Source organism: Desmodus rotundus, chromosome 12, assembly GCF_022682495.2.
Source record: "Desmodus rotundus isolate HL8 chromosome 12, HLdesRot8A.1, whole genome shotgun sequence".
Classification (NCBI taxonomy): domain Eukaryota; kingdom Metazoa; phylum Chordata; class Mammalia; order Chiroptera; family Phyllostomidae; genus Desmodus; species Desmodus rotundus.
Window position 1 is genome coordinate 73,696,742 of NC_071398.1, and position 27,544 is coordinate 73,724,285.

Genomic DNA, 27,544 nt, shown 5'->3' on the forward strand with positions numbered 1-27,544 from the left:
AGTTGAGTTTGTGTGCAGAGTTTATTGCTAGACTCTTCTGTCTGCTCATCCGCACATTTATCATTATGCTGATACCTGATGTCTCGATTACGGCAGCTTCATAGTGAGTCTTGCTCTCAAATGTATCTTCCAACTTTATTCTTCTTTTTCAAGTTTCACTTAACCTGGGTCCTTTGAATTTCCATATACATTTCAGAGTCAGCTTGTCGCTTTTTACAAAGAATATGCCTAGATTTTGTTTGGGATTATAACTCCATAGACAAATATGGGCCAATTGATATCTTAACAATATTGAGTCTTCTGATCCATGCAAACTATTTATCTCTTCCTTTATTTGGATTCTATTTAACTTCTCTCAGCAACATTTTGTAGTTTTCAGTGTATAGGTCTTGGATATCTTTTGTCAATTTTATCTGTGTTTCATAGTTTTTGCACTATTGTAAGTGATGTTTTTAAATTTTAATTTTTAATTGTTTGCTGCTAATATATAGAAATACAACTGATTTTTTAAAACACGGACTTTATATCATAATCCCCTTTTAAAAACTTGCTTTAACAGAACAGGAGCCTGGAAATACTGAGGTGCAGGGCATTTGCATGATATGATAAGCATTTAAAATGGCATGTAAAACATCAGCATCTTTCCTTGTTTTACATCAATAACACGTTCCGTTAGCAACCCTGCAGCCAGCCGGGCCTGGAAAGTCTGCCACAGGCAGGGGTGGTATGGCGAACCTGACCCTCCACAGGCAGTGCTTCCTCAGGTTTTGGGGTATGCTTGAGGGTGAATGAAACAGGTGGCAATGCAGTGCAGCCCCTTTAAGAGACCAGGGCCAACCAACCGTCAGACCACTGGGGAGGCAGCCCAGGAGATAAGATAAGGCTCCTGGCTGGTTTAAGCCCAGGTCCTGAGCCACAGTGGCTGGACTACTGATAGACAAACAGGAACCAGTGTTGATAAGGGGAAGGTGCCAGCCACTCTTGACTCAGTGAGACCAGAGGTGGAGCAGCCCCAGGCACCCACTGGGACCTGAAAGGGGAAGAGAGTGTTAATTGCGGGTGTTAGATTGAGGGCATTTGCATTCTCCTGTATATCCTATTATATTTATGATCATTGTTTAAAATCCCTTCTAGACTGCACTTAAAGGCTTTATATGTAGTAAATGTCCAATAGGCATATTTACTGAGCTCTTAATGCTTTTCTCTACTAATATCTTTATGCTCTAGTGCGATGCTCTGATACGGGATCTGGAGACTACCTGATTTCTTGGAAAACTACAAAAATCCTGGCAAGGACTTACTCCAAAGAGCCTGGAGCTGCTCATTTGCACATATCTGCATAGATTTGCATACATCCTACCTGTAGATACTTTTATGCTGGATTTAGATTTCCCTAAATCAGCTGGCTATTTTTAAAGGGCTAAAGAGGGGATCTGTGTGTACCCATTCTCCCCACCTTTCATCTGCATCCTGCGAAGATATAAAGAACGATTTCTGCTACTTTGAACTGTAAAGACTACCACCTGTGGCCACAGTTTATGCAGACATGAGCAATCCTTTGCCTGCCAAGATGGTTCCCTTCTTCCGTTCCATTACAATTCCTAGTTCCACCCTCCAAACTCCTGAGTGAGGCAGGCAATGATTAAGGCAAAGCAATCTAGCTAAACAGCCAGGCGCTGAAACTGCTTAGCCGCCTCCCAGGATTGTGCACTGGCCCTGGCAGAGGCTCTTCTTCCAACCTGAAGCCCGCCTTCCTACCACTTCTGTCCCAGGCCTGGGAAATGCTATGACTACCATTGTCTGTTCTTCCTCCACCAGGAATAAATAAAAATATCATCCCCTCCCCCAGATCCCAGCTCCTCTATTGGCCCGTGAAGCAAATATTTCATAATGTGGGCTCATCCAATTGGGCATCATGCCAGAGCCAAGCGCCTCAGGTTGTGAGTGTGCTCCAATCAGGTGGGGCGGCTGGGGTGGGACTAGAAGGCTCCCTCTGCACATGGGAGGCAGTGCACTACTCAGGTGCATGGCGTCAAGGTGAGAGTCGCCACTTCCTCAGGGTTGGGAAGAGGGGACCAGGCAGTCCACCAGCCAGCTGGAGGCAGCCCAGTGCTGAAGGGGTTAAGGCCAGTCAGCATGTGTGGCTGTTAATGATTGTTACTCACCAGGGACCTGGTGAGTATTAAAGGGAACCCTTTCTCCTGTTTTGAGTGTGAGAGGAGGCAGGGTGAGAGCGCTGGGGACAGCAGGAGAGCTCCGGTGAGTGAGTTGCTGGTTATCTGTCCACTGTGTGTTTGTCTGGGTGGCTGCGGACCAGGTGAGGGAACACTAGATAGATCCATTCCTGCAGCTGGAGCTGGCTTTTGTTCCAGCCAGATACCAATTCTCAGCTTGGGGCCGGATTTCGACATCATTCCTGGTTATTAGAAGGAAACCTTCAGGATTGTTTTAGTCTGAGGAGGTAAACTACTTGGCGCAGAAGCCGGAGATACACACCATTGTCTGTTCTGTGTGGAGACAATGGTTCTGTGCAGCCGCTCTGCCGGCAAAGCTGCAACGGCTGCTCTTCCTCCCTCTCTGAGCCATTGTCTCCAGAGCTCTGGGAAGAAGCGCCGTGGGCCTCTCCAGAGGACCAGTTCCCCCGGGACCGGCCATGGAAGGATGGTGAGAGAGCACAGCCAGAGGAGACCGACTGCGGTGTCGTGCCTTTTATCCTTTTTACTTAGGTGTGGAGAAGCGGAAGGGAGACATGGCCAGTCGGGCGGTAGTGCAGAGAGTTGGAGGGAGAACTCAACTCAGTAAGAAGACAAAGTTGTTTAGGAGCACAGTTGAAATCTAGGAAGGAAGGGCACCTGTCTTTGGGGTCAGGTATTTATTGTCCACTTTCCCTATCTTCCCATTCATATCCCTTGTTCCCTCACCCTCCAAAACACATGGCTCTTTGAATCGGGCACCTTCTCGAGACAAGTCAGACTTGTGAGGGAAGGTGGACAAGAGCCCTGGGCTCTGTTGCGGGAGATGGATCAGCCCGCCTTTCTCAGATGCTGTCGGTGTGATGTACGCACATGTGCACGTGACAGAAAAGGACAGCCTGATTAGGCTCCGGAGCGGAAATGTTGACTTTACCCCCTCGAAGCGGGGAGCCCTTTTGTCCTCCACCTCCTTCTTGGGAGGAAAAAGTTTCAGATGAAATAGTGGTGATATGAGGCAGCTCCGGAGGGGTCTTTGGTTAGGAACAGAGTGCTCCTGTGCCTTGAAGGCAGATCTGAGAGATAAGGCAAATCCCCCTGGTGGCTGGCTTTTCCTGGTGCTCTCTGTGGCCGGACTGCCCTCAGGCAAACAGAAACTGGGCACAGCGAGGGGAGGTGCCAGCCCTGAGAGCCACAGGGCAAGAGCAGAACAGCCGAGTTTCTGGGCATGTGAGCCAAGCAAGAGGAGGAGGTAGAGACTGGGAGCGGAGTGGGGCCACTTGTCATGATCTGCCTGGTATTGAGAGTTGGACACGAATGTGACCAGCCTTCCAGGAGCAGCGCTCGCAGGAATTGCAGCTCCCGGCCAGTGGGGGCTCCACGGATGAGCGACAGTGCAGTCAGCCTGCGCGCTCAGAAGGGCTTGGTGTGCCGCTCTGCTGCTGCCGTCCTGAGATTTTTATTTTTCATTTTTGATGTCTTAGTGTTTATACTATCACAGATGTCCCTTTTCCCCCTCCCCCCTTTCCACCCAGCCCGCCCCCCACTTCCATAGCCCATCCCCCCACCGCCCATGGGTCTTCCACGTGTGTTCTTTGACTAGTCCCTGCCCCTTCTTTCAGTCAGCCCCACCTCCTTCCTCCCCGCGTACAGCTGTCTGTCTATTCCCCAATTCCGACATTTTTAGTTTGCAAGGGGCTCTGTGGTTTTTATTTTGCGCTGGGCCTTGTACATTCCGTAGCCCCTGCTGTTGCAGGCCCGGCCAGAGGTTGGAGCAGCAGGATAGCTGTTCGTGTGCTGCAACAGGTGTAGAGAGATGCACCTGTTACTCCGGTGTCAGTTACCAAGACTGGCTTCTGTCCTGATGCGAACCAGCACGGCATCCCTTTCCCTTTCCTCTTCTCTACTGGACTCCCAAAGCATTCTGTTCCTCCTTGTCACAGCTCATCTTCCTTCGAGGCCACTGCATGGCAGGGGGACAAGGGAGGGAACAGCAGCGCCCCTTACTTGATTCCCTTTCTCCTTTTCTCTTCTTCCCCAGGCCCCTTCTTTCCCTTGTCTGGGCTCCAGGCTGAGGTCTGGGCCTGGGAGCGCTTCTACTACTCTTCTGAGATCTCTCCTCCGTTCTCTAAGCCGTGGCTGTCCATGGACACACTCTGCCACCTGCTTCATATGCCATTCGTCAGCACGGGTGCCATCAGGTCTGGGTGGGTGCTGGGGTGGGGACAGGGCAGGTGCGGGGGAAGGAAGACTCCTAAGCCTGCTTGCCCTCGGTGGCAGCTCCTTTCTCTCTTACCCCTGTGCTGGCTTGTCTCGCTCTGGAGCAAAAGACCCTGCAGACCACCTCTTCCTCCCTGCAGCCTTGGTCAGAAGTTGGCCAATCCGTGAAGAAAGGGAAGGCAGGAGGGAGGATGTCCTCTGTGGCTCCAGACGTTTTCTCCTGAACTCTTGCACTCTTTCTCTCTCCTCTCCCCACCTCCTTGAGCTGCAGTATAACCTTCCCCAAATGCCTCCCCGCACACCGCCTGCCCTAGCAGGGCTGTTAGTAACAATCTTTCTATGTTCATTTAATTTTAAAATTTTTATTTTTTCTTAATAAATGAACACAGGGACATCTTTGGGAAGTCAAGAGGGGGAGATATATCATAGAAAGAGAGAAAAGGAGGGAGGGAGGGAGAAAAACATCGATGTGAGAGGGAACAATCAGTTGCCTCCTGTACACATCCCAACCAGGGATCAAACCTTCAACCTAGGTATGTGCCTTGACCGGGAATCAAACCCACAACCATTTTGGTGAATGGGAGGATGCTCCACCCAGCTGAGCCACTGGACTAGGGCAGTACCAGTATTTTTAAACTCTGGAGGGGAGTCTTAATACATATATTTTTAAAAAATGATGGATTATCCAAATTAACTTTTAATGGGCTTTGAAATGTGTCATTTGATTTTAGATTTGCAACATTTTTGGTATTGTTGCTGGCAGAAGATTTCTGTTTCTTTTCTGTTTAACTGAGGACTGTAAGGACTCGTGTATTCCCGGAGGACACTGAGCACACAGCTGGTGGAAGGACGGACTGGTTGGAAGTCAAGTATTTCATAGACTCCCAGAATATCAGAACTGGCCAGTGGCTTAGAGAGTAGCTAGCCTGGCGCTGCCTAATAGGCCGCGCCGCCTGTGGAACGTGCCGCCGCTGCTCTGTCCAGTGCGGTGGCCACTGTGGCTATTGAAATGTGGCTGGTATGACTGAGGAACTGGGTGTTCGTTTTATTTAATTTTAATGATTAATTATAAACGGTTACATATAACCGATGGCTACTAAAACGGATGGCACAGATTTGGGCTAGTGCTACTTGTTTTTTTTATTCCTTTATGAATGGTTATAACTTCAGACACTTAGCAACTATTCCATGTCAAGCATTCTCTTACACCAGCAGATTTTAACCAGTGCGCTGCAAGAATTTTTAAAATATGCAACACCTGGCTCTTTAGTCAGAGGCACTGACCTCTTTTCCCTTCAACTGTCAAATAAAAAAATGACAGCAGCCAGCACAGCAATAGCCGTCTGGTGTGAATGCCCTGTCTTAAACCACAAACATACAGGTCATATAATAGAGTGGCATCTTATAGGTCAGGTTGCATAATAAGGTTGCATCTTATTGTGTAATTCTTGGTACCTGAAATCCTTCTATACAAGTATAAGCACCTGATGTTTTTAAAAGTCACTTTGGAGCCAAAAGTGTAGGTGATAGTTTTTGTAAATCAACCAAAATTATACCTATTTTTGTCAGATTGGCAAAAATACATTTTTTGGTGTGCTGTAGAACTAGTAGTTTATGTGCCAGGGGATGAAAAAGGTTGGGAGTTGCTGTCCTAGGTGCTGTAAGTGTGACCTCGTTTAACCCTCGCGGCAACTGCAGTGTCCTGCACACATAGGTGCGAACCTGAGGCCAGGGAGGCCGTGGGTCAGGGCTGAGAGCCCTGCCCCACCCCTCCTTTTCCTTAAGGATCATCCACATGCGGTCCATTCTTGGTCTTCACCAGACAGCTTTCTTCAAATGTTCTCCAAGTCCTTTCCTGTCCAAATCTTACTTTTCTGCTCTGAGATGTCAGAGGAGCTCATGACAATTGTCCTCAGTCCGCAGAGGGACATGACACCAACGCCTCTCCCCAGGCATAGCTGTTTTCTGCCTGGTTCCACTGGTGGCCGTTGTCCCCAAGCTCCTTTTGGAACCTGCCTCCAGCAGACTGCAATCCAGGACATCCCTCTGCCCTCAGAGCCCTTGGCAGGCTCCCCAAGTACATGGGAAGTTCCAGACTCGTCAGTCCTGGCAAAGATGTTCAGAATTTCCCACAAACCATGTGTGTCCCTGCTGGCCTGTTATTCCCAGTCTAGGAGGAACAAGCTGCTGAGCCTTCCTTGGGGCACAGGCGCAGACCTGCCCTGTGTCCCCAGGAGCAGCTCTACCCTAGAGATTTGCTGCCATCCCACCTGCCTCTGCACCCTCACCCCATGCAACCCCCCAGGTGAAGGTTCCTTCCTCCAGAAGTAGACACCCAGGCTCCTGCTCTCCCACTCCAGTTGATTTATTGCTCTCCTCTTCCCCAGACAAATCCTCTGCTTTGTAGATGCTTATCAGAATCCAGCTGGCCAGTAGGGAGGGGGCAGGGAGAGGAGGGGCCACGGAGCAGATGGAGAACCTGCTCATGGAGTCTGGTAAGACAAATTTGAGGCTGAACTCTCCTGCCTGTTTCACTCACAATTCAACATTGCAAAGAATGGCACATGTCCCCGCCCCTGGCCATGGTCAGAACACTGTCCTGCCTCTACGGCCACCCCTCAGACAGCTATGCCGTTCCTGCTGTGTGTGACTGCTAGCCAGGGCACTGTGACAAAGAAGGCTGGGCTGTAAGGGGTGTGGATGTGGCTGTTCCTCCACATCTCTGTGCTTAGGCAGGACCCCCACCCCACATCACACTGTCCCCAGACATATGCCCACAGGGGTTAGGAGTGGGAGGGTCTGTGGCTTTCATCCCAGCATCCTCCCAGCAGGCCATGGGGCTGGAATCTCCCTGAACCCTGAAGCTCTTTTCCTTTTCTTTCTTGGAGACCAGGAGCTCAGGTTGGGCAGATAGAAGGGACGAGGGCAAGCAAGGAGTCGGGAACTTCGTCTTGTGTCTCCTGTCACTGTAGCTGGGGCAGTGGACCTCAGCTTCCCTGATTCTAAAAGGGGCCTTGTCTTCCTTCCAATGCAAGGACCAGGGACCACACCCGTGAGTTTAGATTTTCCCCTCAGTTCTGACCCCTCACAGCACGGTCACCTTTCTTCCTCTGCTGTCTAGTCTGGTGGAAAATTTGTGTTGTTTACCGAACAAGACTTCACTTATTACCATTGTTTCATTCTCAAAGGAGGAAACTAAGGCACAGAACAGCTTGACCCCCAAAAGTTGCTGGATTGGAAACCAAAAAGGCATTTGTTGTAGCTTTTGAGGATGTGGAAGGAAGGACATCAACCCGGCCTCATATGAACACTTACTTTGTAAAATTTTTTCGTGCGGGGTGGGGTCACTGCTCTCTGTGGGACACCAGAACCAAATCTGCTGAGCTAGGAATGAATGACCTTCCATGGGCCTGGGAGAGGACAGCTGGGCTGCCTCAGCCTCTGAAAGGTAGGGGGTTGGGGTTGGGCTCAGAGCTGGGGGAGGAGGGATAATTAATTATTGCCCTGCCCTGTTACCTCTTGGGACTCTTTCTGTGTGGCCAACTGTCAGGAGAAGGCAACTTGGAGGCTGAGGGGAGGGGACTGGAGCCTTCTCCCTCTTTCTCTCTGGCTTAGCTGGAGGCTGAGAGAAGGAAAATATGGAGCTGGAGCCCCAGGGAGCTCCTTTTTCTCCCCCTTTCATTTCCCTCTCCCCCTTGCAGGGAACAAGATGAAAGCCCAGGGACAGGAGTGTGAGGTGTCCCAGGGAGCTGGGTCGGCCCAGTTTTCCATGCTGGGACAGGGTATGAGGGGAAAATGCCTTCATCCTGCCCATGGCCACCTCTGAGCCCCAGAACCACGGTTTTCAACACCTGAAGGGACATCCATGTTCAGACAGTTGAGGAATGGCTACCCCAGGCACGACAGCCAACAATGTATCTATCTTGAGGGACACTGGCGTGGGTGCTGGAGGGCCCTGTGGTGTCTCTGGATCACTGAGAGGTGGGAAGGGCACTCGAGAGGCTGGCAGCGCAGCTCCTTGCCAACCAATAAGGAGGAAGTTCCACATTTTAGTAACTGGCGTGGCAATGCTGAATATCCACCCTGGTTGTCTTCATTTTCCAGAAGACAAAAGGAAATTATAAAGTAAAATAATCAGTTTAAAGATGAGATCATCCAAGCTAGGATGGAAGATCTTTGTGAAGATTCCCCACAAAGTTCTTCTGAGATCCAGACCCCCCCATTTACACATACATGTACATGCACACACCCCACATATTATACACAGAAACACATCTATGCACTATACATGTGTGTATACACATTTACAGGCCTACAGTAACACGTGCTACACATGACAAATACCACACCACACATACATAGATACACTACACATACATCACACACATAGACACAAATGTACACACATACACAGCAGACATGTACACATAGACACATACTATAACAGACACATCTCACCTAACAACATACGTATACACATAGACAGGCAGACACTTATGCATGCACATTTACACACAGAGATACATACTACACACATAGGCTTATCACACATCATGCACATGGACACAACAATCACAGAGACACACGTACTACACAGTGCACACTACCCACAGAGACACAACACACCTGCATACACCCATGCACACAGACACCACACACACGTAGACATACACACAGGCACACGTGCATGTACACAGTGAGCCGTTACCCTGACTAAAGAGCACACAGACCCTCCCACCCTTACCCTGCTGCCTTCGGCTTTCCTCTCTCCTGTTATTGTAATACAAGGGACGCAGATGGGAAAGGACACGCACATAGGATGGGAGGGAGGAAACCTGGATTGGGCCCCTGATTTGTGATTTCCACCCCTTGGCTCCTGAGCCAGCTCTTGTGCTTTCTGCCTGAGGTGAGGGCCCAGCTCAGGGCTACCTTCCCCAGTGTCCCCTGCCCGGGTGGTGGGGAAGGAAATGTGTTTTCGCCTGAGGGTAAGGACAGGGTGTGAGCACAGGCAGAGTTAAGTGGGAAGGAGAAGTGCAGGTCTTACCTCCTCGACACTCAGCCCACTGGCCTAGCATTTTCAGAGGTCTGACCTTACTTGAAGGAGGATACCCTCTTCCAGCCATTTTGGAAATTACTGAGGCAAAGGAGGAGAGGTGGAGCCAGGACAGGGAGGAAAGGGAGCAAGTGCAAGTACAAGGCTGGCAGCTGGGCCCCCAGAGCCTGCAGAAGTGGTGTTTTGATCTGTAGGCAGCAAATGGAAAAGGGACCATGTCTTCAGAGGAGCTCCTTGCTTGAAAATACCCAGAGGTGCCACCGGGCCTGACTCACTTAGGCCTCTTCTCTGTGTGCAGCAACAGTCAGGAGAACAGAGGGACTCTGGCAGGGAGGAGTCATCTGGGGAGTGTATGTTTTCCCAGGGATGACTAGGGGAGCTCCAGGAAGCAGGCACATCAGGGTTGTTGGAGATGTAAACCTAGCTGGGTTTTAATTGGGGCAGAATGCTGGAGTGGATAAAGTGCCTTGAAAATAATGATGAGATCCAGAAGGGGGAGGTGATGAGAAGGAGCCAAACCTCTCCCCACCTTCCCCTCCTCTGTTGGCAGTAGAAATCCTCCCTGGTGTGGACAGCACTGGCTTGGAATTTGCTAGCCGGAGGAAAAGAATGAAGTGGGAGGGGTGGGCCATAGGCAGCCGTCCTTCCCACTCACCTCGCTGTCCTCTCTCAATCTAATGAGCTGTAATGCCAGAAGCCAGAGCATTCTCCGGATGGGGAAGCCTGGCCAAGGCTAATTCTCTGTCAGCAGATTCTCAGGAGCTATGGAAATGAAGCAGCTTGGTGTACGGCAGATAACCAAGAGAGGCCCAGGGATGGAAGGAGTTGAGTGCCTTCCTGTAGTTGTTTAATATTTATCACAGTGGGAGCTCTGGGCGTCTAGCCCGGGTGTGTGAGTGTGCAAACATGCATGCCTGCAAAGGGTCGTGAAGATTCAGGTTGAATTTGCTGCCTTTGAGTGTGTAGTGCCAGATTCACTCCAGATAGATGCTGATTCTTGGGGAGGACATTTGGAGAGAAATCAGTACACAGTTATCTCTGCAGTGAGGCTGTCACTAGGGCATTAGAGGCTTCGAATAACTCTTGAACTGGAGAAAAGCCCCAATTAGATGGAGAGACAAATGCCTGGAGAGCGGAGAGGATCTGCCTCTTTTCTTTGTCGTTTATTGGTCTTGGTGCTTCTGGAATGCCAGCCCCTCATGCCCAGCCTGCTAAAGCCTGAGACCCTGTGATGTCATTTTCTAGCTTCAGCACCTGGCATATTTCTCTATTTGTTTTTAAGCAAAATGATCATAACCATTATCTCTTATGCATAAAACATTTCACATTTTTGAAAGTTTGCAGCTATTATTTTATAGGAGAAAAACTAAGGGCCGCCCTGGCTGGTGTGGCTTATGGATTGAGCACCAGCCTGAGAACCAAAAGGTTGTCAGTTCGATTGCTGGTCAGGGCACATGCCTGGGTTGCAGGCCGGGTCCCCAGTAAGGGGTGCGCAAGAGGCAACTACACATTGGTGTTTCCCTCTCTTTCTCCCTCCTTTCCCCTCTCTCTAAAAATAAATAAAATCTTAAAAAAATAAGCAAATAAAATCTAAAAAACAAAACAAAACAAGAAAAAACTAAGGGTCAAAGAAGTCAAATCAAAGTGCTAATTCATGTTGCATCTTGGACCGAAAGCCTGGTCCTGTCAATTATCTTTCCACTGACGGCACTGCCATTGGGGCCACCTTCGCAGGTACAGGGGACAGTTTAGAGATGCTCCTGACTCCATCCCCAAATCTCCTTTACTGCCTTTCCTTGGGGGAATTTGAGAGGTCCATTTGGAGATGTGTTCATAACCATTTGTCCTTGAGAAATGGAGACCCCTTGTCATCCCAGAAGGAAGGGCAGAGGGGACTGAAAACTGATTACCCCTCTTTGTGTCCTTTTTAAAAAAATGTTCTGCACCTGGTAAATTCTTCCTGATGTCAAAACTGGAATGAAAAGCTGCCATTCTGTGTAATTTAGTGGCGAAGGAGAAGAACCTGAGCTAGGCATTCTGCGTGCTGACGTAACCAAGGATTTCAGAGCTCTCGACAGGCAGGGCAAACTTGAGCCTCCATTCCTGTTCCTTGTGCTGCTTTCACTGGGCCTGGGGAAAGTAATTCAACTTGCAACTTAAGCAAAGGCTGTGGGAGGCCCCAGAGCTCAACTTGAAAGGAAAGGGGGTATTTTTGCTTCTAGAGAAAGAAAACTCATTTTCCCAAAGCACCTCCACCCCCTCCTCCTGTGCAGAGGAGCTTAATTGTCATCCCCTCCTAATGAAGATGGATCAAAGCCAAAACGTACATTCAGGGGAAAGCCAGGCAGGGGAGTTGAGTGAAGGGGTGAGGGGGCAGAAACAACTTCTGTCGGGGAGAGGAAGTAATTAATTTTAAGAGAGAGCAGAGATAGGAAGCCCTTGGTAATAGAATGTCAAACTCCAAATGCAGGTGGATAAAAATTAAAACAGCACGGAGAGTCTCTTTTGTTCCTTCATTTACTGGCTCGTTCATTCAACACATATTGTTCTGCTGTGCATAGGCGGAGACCTCAGGTGTGCATCTGGGGGCCCAGGTCACCGTAACCACAGGGGCAGTCGGGGAACGGGGCAGGCAGAATGTGGCATCTGGAAACTGAAGCCTCTTGTCATTAGAAGACATTTGCAAATATACCACTAAATGTCTGAGTATAGACATTTACTCAGGCCTTTTGATTTCAGGATTAGTTGCTTAAATATCAACAGCTGTTGACCCCTGCTCTATCTGACCAGCTTGTTTCATCACAGGTTAAATAATAATGTTGTCCATCTGCTCTTCTGTTCATTGATTGCATTGTCCTCTGACCAAGTTCTAGCCTCAGTCCAAAAACAGTAGGTTAGCCCCTCCCTTTCATTGTCTGTTGTGACATCACAGAATTGCCATAACAACAGACTGTGATGTCAACAGAATGCCTGGTGCTGCTAAAAGGAACCACATTAGTCAGAAAAGACTTTTTCTTCCGAAGATAAAAATGGATTAATCTTGAAAGCCAGAGGGACTGAAATTTGATAATAAAAAGAGCATCTCGGCACTGTATGAACAGTGGGCGTGGAGCCTTCCTTGCTCGAACCCCTTGCAAACAACCAAAGCACTTAATGAAATGGACTGCAGAGCCAGCGGGCTTGCCAGGAGGTAGGGAGATGGAAGAGATGACCTTGTGAGGCCCTTGCAGTCCAAGGACCCTAAGTCACGGAGGACACTAGGAGAAGGGGAATTTGACCATCTTTGGTGTCTGGAGAGTTCAGGGGAGTGAATGAAAATGCAGATCTCCTTGCCCTTGAGCAGATCTGACAGTTGCCAGCTGGAATTTATCATGTTGCATCTGGGAAGATTTTCAGAAATAATCACATGGTGACCCCCCTGCGCCCTGTTTGCTGCCCTCTTTATTGTAAGCTTTAGGAAGGAGCTTTCCTTCAGTTTTGCCCAAGCAAAGAAGCCAGTTCTTGCCACCAGCTCTGGCTCTACAACACCAGCACCTTGTGCTCCACATGCTCCTCATCAGCTAAACGGAGGGTAAGGGAGCTGGGGCTGTGTCTAACGGGAGCATGTAGGGGACTTGGCAGAGAAGCTTCGCTCATTCTGCCCCTGCAGACGGAAGAAGGCTGAGCAGGCTGAGAGGAGAGAGGAGGCGTAATCAACCTCAGCTTCCAGGCAGCATGGCAACAGTGGCACGTGAATCGGAGCTTCATTTAACCCTTGAGCCACAGGATCAGAAGCATCTCTGGGAAACAAGTTGATTTCAGCCCAAGGGCCTGTGTCCTGGGCTGGGAGTTGGACACAGGGAGAACTGTCTTCCCAGAGGTCGGCTGGCTGAGTTTCTGCCATGGACCTGGGCAGGCAGCCCCAGACTCCTCCGCCCGCCCAGCTGCTCTGTGTCCTTAGCTCAGTGAGGTCGGACTACCTGGAAGTTGTACACCTGCTCCACGTACGCCTGTCTCTCCATCTCAGCATTTTCTACTTGGGACTTGGACTGGGAGGATCATGCCCTGCTCGCTTGCTCTGCCTGGAGTACTCTGATGGGCTGAATGCTGGGGAGCCACAGGCCCCCTCGGGCACCTGGGCATCCCTCCCACCACCTTGGGAGAGCCCTCCCCCTTCCCTCATGCTAGAGCCAGGAGGAGGGGGGACCAGCAGTGTTTGGAGCTTGGCCAAGGCCCTGCGCGGGACCAAAGGACTTACTGCTCAGAGGGATGGTAGGAGCAGGGTGGCTGGTGGGTCCTCTAAGGCTGCCGAACGGGGACAGAGCTGCCAAAAAGATGTTGAAATTTCGGGCCGATCGCCGGGTCAGGTAGGGATGTCTTCAGTGGACATGAGCCAAGAGTCGTGGGAGCTTGTGGAGTTGGAAGCTCCTTAGATCCCGGGCTTCAGAGTGTGGGGTCTGCCTGACCTGACCCGGAGGAGGGAGAGCAGTTAGGTCAGTGGCTGCTGCATTGCAGTGCTTGTCAAGGGGAAGCTATTTTGAAATTGGTAGTGCTGGGATGGAGAGAGGACGTCATTTGTAGGGGTTGCTGGGTAGGAGAGTCTGGGGCAGGGAGAGATTCGCTGTTTCCTGGAAGAAGTGTGCCAGCCGACAGCAGACTGTGTGCTTCTGTGCGAGCGCGTGTGTTTACTAGGGCCTGCGGGGAAGGTCTCAGCAGAGTTAGCACAGGAACATGTAGAGCAGAAGGGGGCTGGGGTGGCAGACAGGTGCTCTGTGCCACTGGGAAAAAGCGGAGATCTTGGCTCCTTGAGGACCTGAGCTGTCACAGACTGTCAGCCCCCTGGACCCCTACTTAGAGCAGAGCCAGGGATGAGGGTGACTAAACGGCTGCCCTCCCTTGCAAAGCTCCCCTGCGGTTAGGTCAAAGAGAGTATCCTGGTTGGACCTGGCAGGGAGGGAGGGAGGAAGAGAGTTTGGAAGCAGGAGCAGATAATCAATGTAGTAGTGTTAGAAACCGGGCCAGGTGGACAGGGCCAGAGGTAGGGTCTTGGTCAGCCAGCCCAGGCTGCAAAACCTAGATTTCCCCTAGGCTGTAGCCACCGCCCACTGTGATTCTACCTACTATATGTCTTTTAATTCCATCTGAACAGGACTGGTTTGGAAGCTGAAAAAAATGCCTTTTGACATTATCTTTAGCTTCAACAGAAAGCTCGAGGGCTGGGATGTGCCCAGGGCTATTGAAAGGGGGTCTCCACAAGGTTATTTTACTTCTCTTGTGCAGCTGAAGGGACCAAGCTAAAATCTCTTTCCTCTGGCACAAGCTGATCAGCTGGCCCTCTGCTGTGGCAACGCTAATGTGGCCAGCTGGTGTTGAGACCACAGCCTCGGCACAACCTCCACCGGCTCTGCCCAGGGGTGGACTGAGCCTGCTCTGGGCCCTTACAAGTGTCTCTCTGAAGAGGGGTGGGTGAAGGGGACCTTAACACTCTTCCAGCCCCTCACTGGCTGCATGCTTGAATCTCCTACAACCTTCTTGCCAGGTGGTCCTCTGTGTGCAGAACCCATCTCAAATGGCTGCCAGCTGTGGCTTAGACCAACTGTACGCACCCCCTCCACTCTCTGTCTACTGCCCCTCCCCCCATCTCCCCAAAGAGCCACCAGGGAACTAGCCTGACATTCACTCAGCCAGAAGAGCCACAGCAGGACTTCCCAAAGGAGCCTCCACAATATTGCTCCCCATCTGCCTCTGCACAGACCCTGCCTCTGGCCCATGCCCCCCTGCTTCCTGCAGACTGTCCTCACAACACCCCACTCCTGGGCAACCCATCCCTTCATTAGATCTGACTGTGGAGCCAGCACCTCACCTCATGCCTGGTAACCCCCGAGGTCTCTGCAATATCTAGTAGCCTGGGAGACCCTGGACTTAGGGTGCGGGTGGGTTCCAGCCCAAGCTCAGGAATGGAGTTTCTGGATCTCTTACTTCATTTAAGGACATGGAACACAGAGCAGGAGATTAAAGAGTCCAAGGTCACGAGAGAATTCTCCCAGCAGAAATGAGTGAGCAGTTTTTATGTGGAGCACTGGCAGGCACTGTCCCTAGAGAGAACCGCCACACGGGGCATCTTGAGTGTCGGATCCCCTCCCTGCCCCACCCACGTAACCGCCCAGGGTGGCCACTGAGAGGGTTAAATGGGACTTATTTCCAGCCTCAGGGATCTTAGTGAGTGGTTAACACAAGCTAGTGAAAGGTGTGTTTTCCAGCCCCACCTGACTGCAGCTGTGTCTCTCAGCCTCTCACGATCCCACTGAGGACAGAGGAGCGAGGAACGAGCTCCTACATTGTCACCAGCCCTGTCACTGCCCAGCGCCTGTCCCCCCTTTCTTGTGCCTGTGCTTTCTTCATGTTGACCACAACTTCTCTCTCCGTTTTGCCTCCACAGCCACAATGAAAGACGGAACACATTTCTACACCCAGTGACTGGCCAGGTCCCAGAGGAGAACAAAAAATTTGACTTGAAAACGTAGGTTTGCTCCACTTACTGCCTAATCTCTCCACCTTTAACTGCCACCCCACTGCCGCTTTGCAGCTGGGAAGGGGGAGGGGATGGGGGAGGAGAGCGAAGGGATTTAGGGTCACTCCCTTCAGTTCTGAGGCCTGGAAGCCTCTGAGGCCCTCTGGCTTAACAGACTCGTCCACTTTTCCCAAAACCTAGCAGCTCTCAGGTGGGCGCACATCATAGGTTGAGCTAAAGCAGTGAGACAGGCCTGAGTTTGGCGTATCACCTGCGGGCTGCTGAGGAGAGGAGGGAGGGGATCTGGTATAATCAAGGGAGCCAAGTGCTGATTCCACTCGCTCTGGATCTTGGCTCGGTGAAAGAAAGAAAAAAGATAATTAAATGGCTCTCACGGTGCACTGAGCTATTGTGTCTTTTAGATTAAAAGGAAAGGGAGTTCCAGAGTCCTAGGGTTGAGGTTTTTAAAATAAATTTATAGGAAAGAGGAAACAGTGAGGATTCCTGGCATACAGTCTCAGAAGAGCTGAGGGAGTAGTAAGCTGACCTCCTGATGGCACTTAGGGTGTAATTCTGTGCTGATGGAACAGTGGGTGGCAGGGTGGGAAAGGCATGGTGGCTTCAATTGTTTCTTGGTTCTGAATAGACTCTTTCTTCTTTTCTGGTTAACCTGAAATCAGATCGGCTTTGGACATGTCAAATAAAGCAGGTGGGAAACGCCCGGCTACCACCAACAGTGACGTATCCAACCACAACATGGTGTCTGAGGTCCCTCCCGAGAGGCCCGGCGTCCGGGTGAGTCCAGCCTCCAAGGCAGGCTGTCTGTCGGTCAGGAGTAAATTGTTCCACCCTCTTTGAGAACCACTGATCGGGAGGACAGCAAAAGAAGAATAATTCATGAAGGACATGACAGTTGAGAGCTCAGAAAGGGAGGGGGAAGGAAGAGGGTCCCAGGAGGAAGAAGTAATCCAGAGAAGGATGTTGCCAAGGGGTCGGTATGATAAGGTCTCACTTAGATGAGAACGTCCAGGGGGTTAAACAGCATTGTGGTAACTGGACACCTGACTAGGGGAGTCCAGTGGTGTGATGAGGGTAGAAGACAAGCCAGAGAGGGCTAAAGAGGAGGTGGAAGGGGAGATATAGAAACACTGGAGAGAAGAAACTGTTCTAAGAAACTAGACGATCAGTGGTGGTCTAGTCATGCAATGGAGTACTCTCCAAAAACTAAATGGACTAGAACTCTGTGTGTTAACAAGGGTAAACTTGAAAACATAATGCTGAGTAAAAAGCAAATTGCAGAATATGAAAAACTTATTTATGTAAAATGAACGAACATGAAAAGCAGTATTACATATTTATAGCTAACTATGCAGTACAAGCACATGACCATGGACAGGCAGGCTCATTTTGGGTCAGTGGTTGCCTCTAGGGAGGAAGGAAAGATAAGGAGGTTGCAGAGGGGCTCAAAGGGAGTTTCGGGTCTATTTGCCATGTTTTATTAGGGAAAAAACCCCCTAATACATAGTGGTGATTTATTCCATACTTTTCTAAATGTCCGAACTATTTCAAAAAATACTTTTAAAGAAACTTGACTGTTAAAGGAAGTGAGGGGCAGAGGGTGGAAGCTAGAAAGATATGCAAGATGGAGGTAGGTTTTCTTTGTTCATTTTGTTTTGTTTTAAGACATTAGAAGCAGGGGTGGAATGAGCCAGTGAGTCATTTAGGAGAAAGGGGTTTAAGAGAAAGGGGATAGCCAGTGAATGAGTCACGTTTCTGTGGATGCAGAGTGAGATGCAGAGGTGCTGTAAGCCGGGACAGGCCGGAGATGCTCTTCCTGAGACTGCATTAAAAAAAGCATTTGAAGTGCAGGAGGGTGGGAAGTGACTCTAGGAAATTAAAGGCATCCCCACCTGACATCCTCAACTTGTGCTGGGAAGCAGCAGGCAGGGTTCTGTGCTCAGAGGAGCTGGGTGGGTGGAGAGGCATTGGGGATTTGAGAATATGCCCGAGGTTTGGAGGTCAGGAATAGTGGTCAACAAGGGACATACGAAAGGTTGCTCTATAGGTGAAAAGGTCATCTGAGGTCATGAACTCAATCTGTGTGGCTCCGATCCCCAGGTGTGTGGATTTCCTCCAGCAATGCTCATAGACTAGCTATGGAAGCAGGGAAGGCAGGTGGTTGAATTCACCTAAGGCTGAGGGTTGCTAGGGAGCTGTGGCAGAAAGACAAGGAGGCCGAAGTATGGAGGGGTTAGCAGGAGATTAGCTGGAGTGGTGAACTATGGGGAGCAGCCTCTAGGCTGCCCAGAGGAGGTTATGACAATGATGGACTGAGAGGAAAGGGAAGGATTTGGGGGCTTGCCTGTTGTTAGACTTCTTCAGATGGCTAATCTCAGCCATATATGTGGGATTTTACAAGTAAAGTTTGGAAAGTAATTTTATTTCCTAGTTTGGGGAGTACTTTATAATAAAGCCCAATTTCTTCTTTTCTTCCTCTACAAGTATTTAGCATGCTTCCTACATGTAGCCAGATCCCTTGCTAGGCTCTGGCAATGAAGAGATAAATGTTCCTTCCTGTAAAGAGCTCACAGTCTAGTGAAGGAAATGGAAGGCTAACAGTTTTGACTATAACTTTTAGACGCTAAGAATGGATGGAGAGGAGGGAGCAGCTAACTGCTTGGGGGGAGTAGCGGGTCTGCACTAGGCTTTAAAGAATGAGTTGGGATTTGTAGATAAGGGACATGGGCCCCCCGCCCCCTGTGGAAGAGCACGCGAACCAAGGAACTGGGTGCGGGAGAGGAGTGCGGGGGAGGAGTACAGGAGTTAGGCACGGCCAGAGGCAGGGCCTGTCTGCTGACACGGCAGAAGGTGGGTTATGGGCTCTTCCAGGTCTTACGGACCTGCCCGTGTGTGCTGTGCTGAGGAATTTGAATTAACTTCTAAGTGGTAAGTGGTAGTGAGAAATTTTAAGAGAGTGATGGGATTATATTGTGTTTTAGAAAGATAGCCTTAGTTTGTGGCAGAGGCTAGACAGAGGAGATGACAACCTGTGAGGCAACGAGTGGAATTTGAGAACTTTTAGGAAGATAGACTCCTTGGTCCTGCATAAGTGATTGTGTAAAGGAGTGGAGGGGACAGTGTGAGGCAGTTCGGAGCACTGGTCTGGGTGACTGGGAGGACCGTGCCATCCACCGAGAGGAGAGACTTGGAAGAACAGGTTTGGTTACAAAGAGGATGAGTTTGGTTTTGTACTTTTCTTAATCATATGTGGATAACCAGTTGGCACATGAACTGGGGCTAGGAGAGAGGTCTTAGATATAGGTTAGGGAATTGTCAGCATATTGCTGGTAGGTGAGGTTATATGGACACAATGTATAATGATATAAACAAGAATAAAAGGATCAAAGTTTGGTTAAGGTCCACCAACACTCAGATAGAGTGGAGGTAGAGGAGGAGTGGCCACAGATGGAGGTATTGAAAAGGAAGAAGAGCATCACAGAGACCAAAAGAAGAGTTTCAGGGAGGACAGTATGGCTGATACTGCCCAGTGCTTTAGAGTAGTCAAGGACTGCACACTCTTGCTTCAATGTCATTGCAAGAGCCATTTCAGACAAGAGGTGGAGGAGGGTTAGGAGTAAATGGGAGGAGAGAAGTCAGGACTCTTCCCAGGAGCCTATTCCTGAAGAGAAAGAGGGAAGGGAGGGAAGGTGTCACCTGACAACCAATGCAGGGTTAAGGGGGCATTTAGGGGTATGCGGGATGAGGGGGAGATAGAGAGATAAGACAGAGAGAGAGAGGCAGAGAGAAGCTTTAAGATGGAGCTACCTGAGCATGTTTGCCGAGGAGAAGCTGCCAGTGGAGAAGGAAAAGTTGAAGACAGAATTGAGAGGAGATTATGATTAATGGAACAAAGTCTCAGAGAAGATGGTGGATTAGGTGTGTTAGCCTTAGAAAGAATGGCAACTTTTTTTTGACATTGGAGGGAAAGAGATAAAGACAGCTAAGGGCAGTAATTTTCCGGGTAAAAGGGTGTGAAATTGAGGGAGTGCATGTCTGATAACTTCAATTTTCTCTGTAGAAGAGGATCCAGGTCCATTGTGGGGAAGGCAGAGTGGGAAATTGCAGGGCTGGGGAGAACAGTGGGGGAGCAGGATGGAGATGCCCTCTGGGGCTGAGCCCAGCTGGGGTTGGGGACTGTGGATCTGCAGTGGCCTCATCTGTATGGCCTGTGAGTTTTCAGCAGCAGCACCATAATCTGGCTGAGTGGAGGGAGGATAGATAACTTTGCCTAATCTGGGATTTTGAGTTTTAGAGAAGATTGAGCAGAAAGACAGCAGAGAGTGCAGTTGATCTGCTTTACCGCGGGGCCTACACTTTGTAGGGAAATAACTAAAACTGCGAGGTGGCTGATGGAAAGAAAGGGAAGAATTGAGAAGCTGGGGGTCCCAGTGGAGTGAGAAAGCCCAAAGAATGGGATGTTGTGATCAGAAAACGGGAATATTAGAATGGAAGATGTTAGCGATGAAGGGGCTCTGGTGCTAACCAGGTCTACGGTGCGGCCATGGGAGGCAGTTCTGGGTGGCAGTGGAGGTTCTGAGGTGAGGACATCAAGGTTGTATAAAGTTAAGGCATCAGATGGGTCATTCTTAAGAACAGTGCCCTAGGGATGGCAGAACTGAATGCAAAGGATGACTGACTCTGAAAAAATGCTCTAGAAGCTGGGAGTGATGAGAAGGACTCCATGGTGGAAGATCCATCTGCCTCTGGTGATTCAGGAAAGAGGGGCCGTTGCCGGAAGTGGAGGAATGGCAGGGCCCCCTGGCGATGAGGAGCTGGAGCACGCGTGGGTGCTCCCGGCCAGTGGTAGGGGGCATGTGTGGGGGTGAACAGGATTCTGAGGGGATGGTGATGTGCGAGTAAGGACAACAGAAGAAGGGTAGGCCAGGAGTGAAATGAAAAATCTTATTTTCTCCTCAAGAAAACCCCCAAGCCCCCACTGCTGTCAGGAAGGAAAGATGATTATTTTTGAACCCTATTTTAGAAATCAGAGAAAGAACCAAAGACTTAGGAGGATGTGCTCTTGACTTAGTAACAGATCCAAGATTCGCACGTGGGTCTGTCAGCATGAGGGCACCTTGGGGTGACCCCAGGGAGGTACAGCTGCTCCCCTGGCCAGTGGAATAGAAAACAGGAGGGGGACGAAGTCAGGCCAGCTTCTCTCTGTGCCTCCCTAGGCCACCCGGACATCCCGCAAGGCCATTGCCTTTGGCAAACGCTCACACTCCATGAAGCGAAACCCCAATGCCCCTGTCACCAAGGCGGGCTGGCTCTTCAAACAGGTGAGGCCCCCTCCGCCATTCCGCCCCCATGCCCAGCGCTTTCTCCTCATAGCACTGTGAGTCCTCCGTGGTTACCATAGACCACGTCTGTTGTGGTGTGTGCTCCTGTTCCTCATTTGGTATAACTCTGTGAATGAATCTCCTAATTTTATGAAAGCTCAGAGAAGTCAAGAATCTTCCCACAATCACACTGATCAATTAGTGTCATATTTGGGAATCCAGCTAGATCTCCTGATGGACAGATACAATGATTCTGAAATGCGCTGGGTGACCTACCCAATTGGAGCAACCTAACAGCTCATCCTCAGTTGGTCCCTCTTGCTATGGAAAGGGGGGTGGTGGTGGTGTCTCCTTGAAGTCTAGGGCCCAGCAGTTCTCCCCATCAGCCTTGCCACTGTCCCTGCCTGCCCTCTGCTCTATCATTCTGGCTCATCTCTTGCCCTTTTAATCTTCCCTACAGGGGAAGGCACTGAGGCCAAGGATGACAAAACTAAAGGTCACAGGCAGTAATCCAATGTCAGGTTCCTGCATCTGGGGACTCAAGGGGGTTGCTGCCGCTTGTTAGTGCCTGAGCTGTAACCAGAGGCAGGATATCCCTATAGTTAGTGCAGCTCTCTTCCTATCAAATCCCACTCTTCCTCATGCCCAGCTCACAGCCCCCATCTGTCTCTGTCCACGTGCCCTGCAGGCCAGCTCTGGCGTCAAGCAGTGGAACAAGCGCTGGTTCGTCCTGGTGGACCGCTGCCTCTTCTACTATAAAGGTGAGCTTGCCCCTCGGCCAGTGCGGGCAAGGGTGCCCACTGCTCTCTCTCATTCTGGCAGGTCACTGGGCTCTGCTTTGGATGGACTCTGGGGGAGGACAGGGGTGTCACTGTGGGATAAAAACAAAGCTCACTTGCCCATGCATTCACTCACTCACATTCAATATTTACCAAGTGCCTACTAGGTTTCAAGCAGAGTTCTAGGCCCTGATTGGAGGTAGAGGGGGTGAACTGGACAGTCCTATGACAGATGAAGCCTCGGGGAAGGACTGCAGGGGCAGAAAAAGGAGAAAGAGAAGAAGGTCCCTATTAGCAGGTCACCTACTAACCGGAGCTTGTATGCTGATCTTCCTCCTGCCCCGTGGGGTGCACAATCCGGTCCATGAAGGCAGCAATTTTTGTCCATTTTGTTCACTGCTGTATCCACAGCACCTACAACTGCATGGCACATAGTAGATGCTCCATTAATGTGGAATAAATGAATGTCCCTGACTTCTGTCCTTGTTGCACACCCAACATTCACTCCTGACCCTCTCCAAGAAAGAAGGGCAAAGATCTGATGACATTGGTGCAGCAATCTTTAGGAAGTTATTTTTAAAATGTACACGGCAAAATTGTGTCAAGGGGGCACAGGGGACGAGTGAGGGCGAAGACAATGGCAGTCCCATCACACGGATATGGGGCACTGGGTAGAGTAAGGTGAAATGACTTGGCAGTGGGGGCGACTGTTCCCTTCCCCTCCATGCCCTCCGTGCCCCAGGAACCGCAGAGCCCAGGCTTTTCTGGGCCTTCCTGGAGCAATTCAGTGAATCATTAACTTTGGCAAACAGAGGTTGTTCCCCATGACACCCCCACCCCCACAACGCAGCTGTTTCTGTGCCCTAAGTTGCTGCCACCTGAACTCTGAGGAGAGAAATCAGGAAGGGACTGCATATATAGGGTCCAGTCACAGAGGAAACCCCAAGATTGGGGGAGGAGTATCTGCCCAGGCTGGGCCTCTGGGATAGGGGGCTGCTGTGCAGCCAGATGTGAACAAAGTTGGGGGAGAGCCAGGCTCTCCTCAGAGGAGAGACTCCAGGCTGGCATGAGGGCAGACCCTTAAAGTTGTGTACTTCAAGGGGCACTGCTGTGGGACCACTGACCCCCCAGAGATGCTTTCGGGAGAGCCCCTAAACACAGGCCTGGACAGGATCAGACAGAGGCCCGACTGCTCCAGGGGCCAACAGCCTGTTTTCCTGAAAAAACTCTGGGTCTCCAGCCCCAGCCCCTCCTACTCCTAAGGCTTAGCCCCTGTCTCGGTACCACGCTGAGGCCGGCACAGGAAGCTGGATGTTGGGGCAGGTATCTTGTGCAAGTGTTGAGTAAGAGGAAAAAGAGAACTGGTGGAGTTTATAAATCGGAGAGTTTTACAGGGTCTCCTGCCCAGGGAATAAAGAGTGATCCTGGGCAGGTGTGGAGGGTCTTGCCATGGCCTCGTGGCTGCCCCTGTCCTGTCCCACAGAATACCCTCACCCTTTCAGGTCCCCTGCTGACAGCTGGGGGCCCGACTAGCTAATCCATCAGGCTGCTTTGGAGATCCAGGATGAATTATGTAACAGCCCAATTGTTAGCCTGATCCAGGGACCTGAGGGCCAGGAGGCTATGCAGGGGCAGGTCTTCCCTGAGACAAGGGACCTGGAAGGGGCGGGGTGTGTACGTCAGGAGAGGACAAAGCAGGCTGCAGGGTGCCTGGGAAACAGTTACCCAGAGGAGCCAGAACCCAAGAGGAGACCATCCACTCTCCCGTGCCCCGTCCTGCTATCCTGCTACGTGTATGGCCGTTGGGATTATCTTGTGTTGGACAGGCACTATGAATAGTGGAGTGGTTAAGAATGATAGCTTGGGAGTCAGACTCCTTGGGTTGGGTTCAAAGACCAGTCCACCACTTTGTAACCTTGGACGAATTACTTACCCTCTCTGTGTCTCAGTCTCCTTACCTATAAAATGGGGGTAATAACAGAACTTGGTCAAAGGATTGTTGAGAGCATCCATGAAGGCATTTTACTCAGAACAGTGTCCAACATAGAGTGAACACTCCAGAACATTAGCTCTAACTGACTGACTTACTTGTGTACCAGAATGCCAGCTTCCTGAGGGTGGGACCACTTGCCTCTCATTCACCTCTAGACATGTCTACACTCTGTCTGCAGAGCCGCCGCGCGCCCCAGTGCCCCAGCTCAGGGAGTGTGCCTCTTGGTGTTGGGCGGAGCACACCCTGTGTGGTGGTGTTTGGTGGCCCTGAGTGCCTAACAGTAAATGAGCAACAAATATTTATTGCAACTTATCACAATAGGGCTGACACGCTCCTCTCCCCTCTCCCCCTGCACGTGCACACACATCTCACCCGGGCCTCTGTTTCCTGGCAGATGAGAAGGAGGAGAGCGTCCTGGGCAGCATCCCCCTCCTGAGCTTCCGGGTGGCGGCCGTGCAGCCCTCAGACAACATCAGCCGAAAACATACCTTTAAGGTCAGTTGGCTTTCCTCTCCCAGGTCAGATGGGGAAGGGAAGAGCATAGGGGGATGGAGAAGGGTCAAGAGCCACCTCCCAAAGGAGTCTGAAGTGGTAGCAGAGGGAGGGAGTGGGCAGTGGCCCCTGGACTCAGTGCAGGCTGTCCTAAGACTAAGGTGAGGCCATGCCTGGACCCCTTCCTGTTTCCTGCAGGGTTGGGTGGGTGATTCTCCCCAGGGTGGGCCAGTAGGGATGTGCTTCAGTGGTACCACAGTTTTTTCCAGGGGAGGGGGAAGGAGTGTATCAGCCCTGTTGGGATGAATATCAGTAAAAGTAGCCCAGTTAATTCCTGAGTCTGTGGACCCTCTGCCCGGTGGCCTGGCACCTGGGAGCCCTTCACAGCAGAGGCAGGAGCTATGGGCTGGAGGGGCTGATGTGCTTTCTGAAAACCTAGATCCACAATCAAACTCACTCAAATTTCAATCTTTAGAGAAAATTAGGAATTGAGTTTCATTACAAGCAAGAGAAGCAAACCTCATGTAGACATGTCAAGAGAATGGGTATGCAGGAAGAAGGGCCTCGCCTGAGGGCTCAGCACGGCCCCCCGGCAGCCCTCGGGATCACCCATCAAAGGCTGCAGCTGGCTTATCCTAGGCAGTGTATTTTTACATTTAAAAATTCATGACCTATTAAAACTGATAGAAATCCCAGGCTCTTTTTGTATTTTATGATGTAAAGACCCTAGGTTCCCTTTCATTGTCCAAATACGAATTCTGATGTTGCCCATGCACTTTCTTAGCACAAAGCCCCTCTGCCAGTTGAGAGTTGCTGTCCAAGGGCCTGAAAACCCAGGGCCGTGGTGCTGGACAGTAGGGCCTGCGGCCACCCCACGTCAGTGCTCAGAGACTGACTGCCCCGTTCTGTCCTTCAGACTCTGATCACCTGGCCACAGAGAAGAGGTGGGCAGCGTGCACAGGTGCTGCTCTGGGAACAAGGAGGGACTTCTTTGGCACATAATTAGTTTCCAGCCTCCCGGGTCCTGTCTGCCGGAGGTGTGAACAGAATGAACAATTAATAAAACTCTGGCTCCAGGGAGCCGGGTTCTAGCTGGGGAAACGGGAACAGGCTGTTTAACCAACAACAAAACCTTGCTCTACGCACACACACACACACCCACACGAGCAGACAGCCTGTCTCACCCTCCCTTCCAGACCTGTGCAGACACAGGCGCACTCCCGTGTGCGGCTCAGCAGGCATCAGATCAACACCCAATGACTGACACCCACCCACCATAAACCCCAGGCCTCACTTCTGTGCCCGTCAGCCCCGCTCTTCCTTCCTGTCTGCAAGGCGTTCACTGCCTCTTTAAGCCAACTCAGAGAGCTGTGCTCAGTGGCCACAAAGGGTTCCAATTGTGGCTATTCGGAGGCCCTTCCCCAGGGAAGGGAGGGTTGCTGAGACAGATGGGAGGCTTGTCCTGCTGTGGCCACCAAGTGAGACTCTTGGATGACTGGTAATGAGCCTGGACTATTCCTGCCCAGCCTACTGCTGAATGCTTTATCCTCCTCCTGCCCCAGCCCCGTGGGGGCTCGGTGGACTTCACCCCACTGGGGCACCTCCCTCAACTCTCTGGTCCTCTTTCCTGGCTCCAGGCTGGTGTTCCCTCCGGGCTCCCCTTGAGTGGCCCTGCCTTCCCCAGACTCTCTGCCTTCCCCTGTCGCCAGCAGTTGTTCCCAGGCCTTTGCTCCCTCCTGTTTCCCCGTGGGCATCTCATGTCCTCCAGCTTAGCTGGGAGCTCTTCAAGTGCAAAGAGCCTGACTTTGCTTTCCTTGTGCCCGGTGCCCAGAGCAGTGCCCTGCACTCACAGAGGCTCATGAGGTGCTTAGCAAATCAGCTCATTTGCTCCCCACTCTGACCAGCCCTAGGACACACCCAGAGTCCCGACGTGTCTCCCCTCTACCCTGACTCTGTCCGCCACCACAGAAGGCTGTCCTGAGCCCCTGGTCTCCCCACCTCTGTGCAGTTCCAGTCCCCAGACACCTCCTTACAGCTTCACAGCTTCTCCTTAGCACCTCCGTGCTGGGCCCCCTGCTGGAGGGTGGGGACTGGCAGGGTCCAGAGGAAGGAGGCCCCGCTCTGTCCCTAGAGAAGGAAGACATATCCTCAGTGGGAAAGGGCTCCTGCAGGGGGAAATCCCATGCCGGGGAACGTGGCTGCAGTGGAGTGAAGGTCTGGAGACAACATTTGGAGGGTATGGATTTAGTGTTGCTGCTTAGGAGAGCCCTGGGGCTTGGTCAGAGAAGCTCTGTCTTCTCTGCTTTCAACCCCCAGGGGCCCAAGGGGTCAGAGGCCAAAGTGAGGTTCCCATCTGAGACTCTTGATCATTTTGGGATCTCTTATGCTGGGTGGGATAAACATGCTTTTCCTGGGAGATTGAAAGTCTCACCTAGGGGGTGTGCTGAGGTCCCAGAAAGAAATCTAGCTCTGGAGCATCTTCTCCTTGCGGCCTAAGAACCTTCAGTTTCACCAGGGAGACCCCTCCCCATTCAACTGACATGAGCATTAAGGCCAGAGCTGGTCAGGAACAGAGCTAGCATTAGTGCTGGGATTCCCTGACTTCTCTCCACCACCAGCCCCAATTCCCTTGGTGCAAGCTGTCCACTCCCCTTCCTGGTGGGCAGATCAGGCATTGCTGGGTGCTGTTGTCCTGATGGTGACACCAGTAGAAGGGGATAGTTTGACTAGCTCCCCACTTTCATCTGCTTCTCAACATTCCTTCCATGTCGTCTTCTGTCTCTCCCTCTGGTGTTTGATTGACCTGTTCTCTGCTTCTCTTCCTTCTGACTGCGTGAGGACCCCTCCTCTGGACAGGAGCTCTCTTCTGGGTTCCCGCCTGCCGCACCTGCTCGCGGCCGCCAACTAGGTAGTGTGCTCTGACCGCCTGTGCATGCCCCTTGCATGCCACGAGAGGGAGGCCTGGCTGTCTGCACGGAACAGACAGCGC

General features: G+C 51.0%; 1 protein-coding gene across 17 annotated transcripts in view; it reads left to right on the forward strand.

Moving 5' to 3' along the window:
• PLEKHA6 (pleckstrin homology domain containing A6) overlaps window positions 1-27,544 on the forward strand; it is a 132,697-nt gene that overhangs the window by 74,513 nt on the left and 30,640 nt on the right. For 14 of the 17 annotated variants that reach the window (XM_045182340.2, XM_045182355.3, XM_045182342.3 and 11 more), the window contains 5 exons: window positions 15,881-15,961; window positions 16,633-16,747; window positions 21,187-21,291; window positions 21,980-22,052; window positions 24,458-24,558. In XM_045182340.2, coding sequence (XP_045038275.2) covers window positions 15,881-15,961; window positions 16,633-16,747; window positions 21,187-21,291; window positions 21,980-22,052; window positions 24,458-24,558 — 475 coding nt within the window. Of the gene's footprint in view, window positions 1-2,043; window positions 2,176-2,229; window positions 2,260-15,880; window positions 15,962-16,632; window positions 16,748-21,186; window positions 21,292-21,979; window positions 22,053-24,457; window positions 24,559-24,864; window positions 27,464-27,544 lie in introns of those variants that run through there. The other 3 variants (XM_045182388.2, XM_045182384.3, XM_053914717.2) reach the window with 3 other exon arrangements.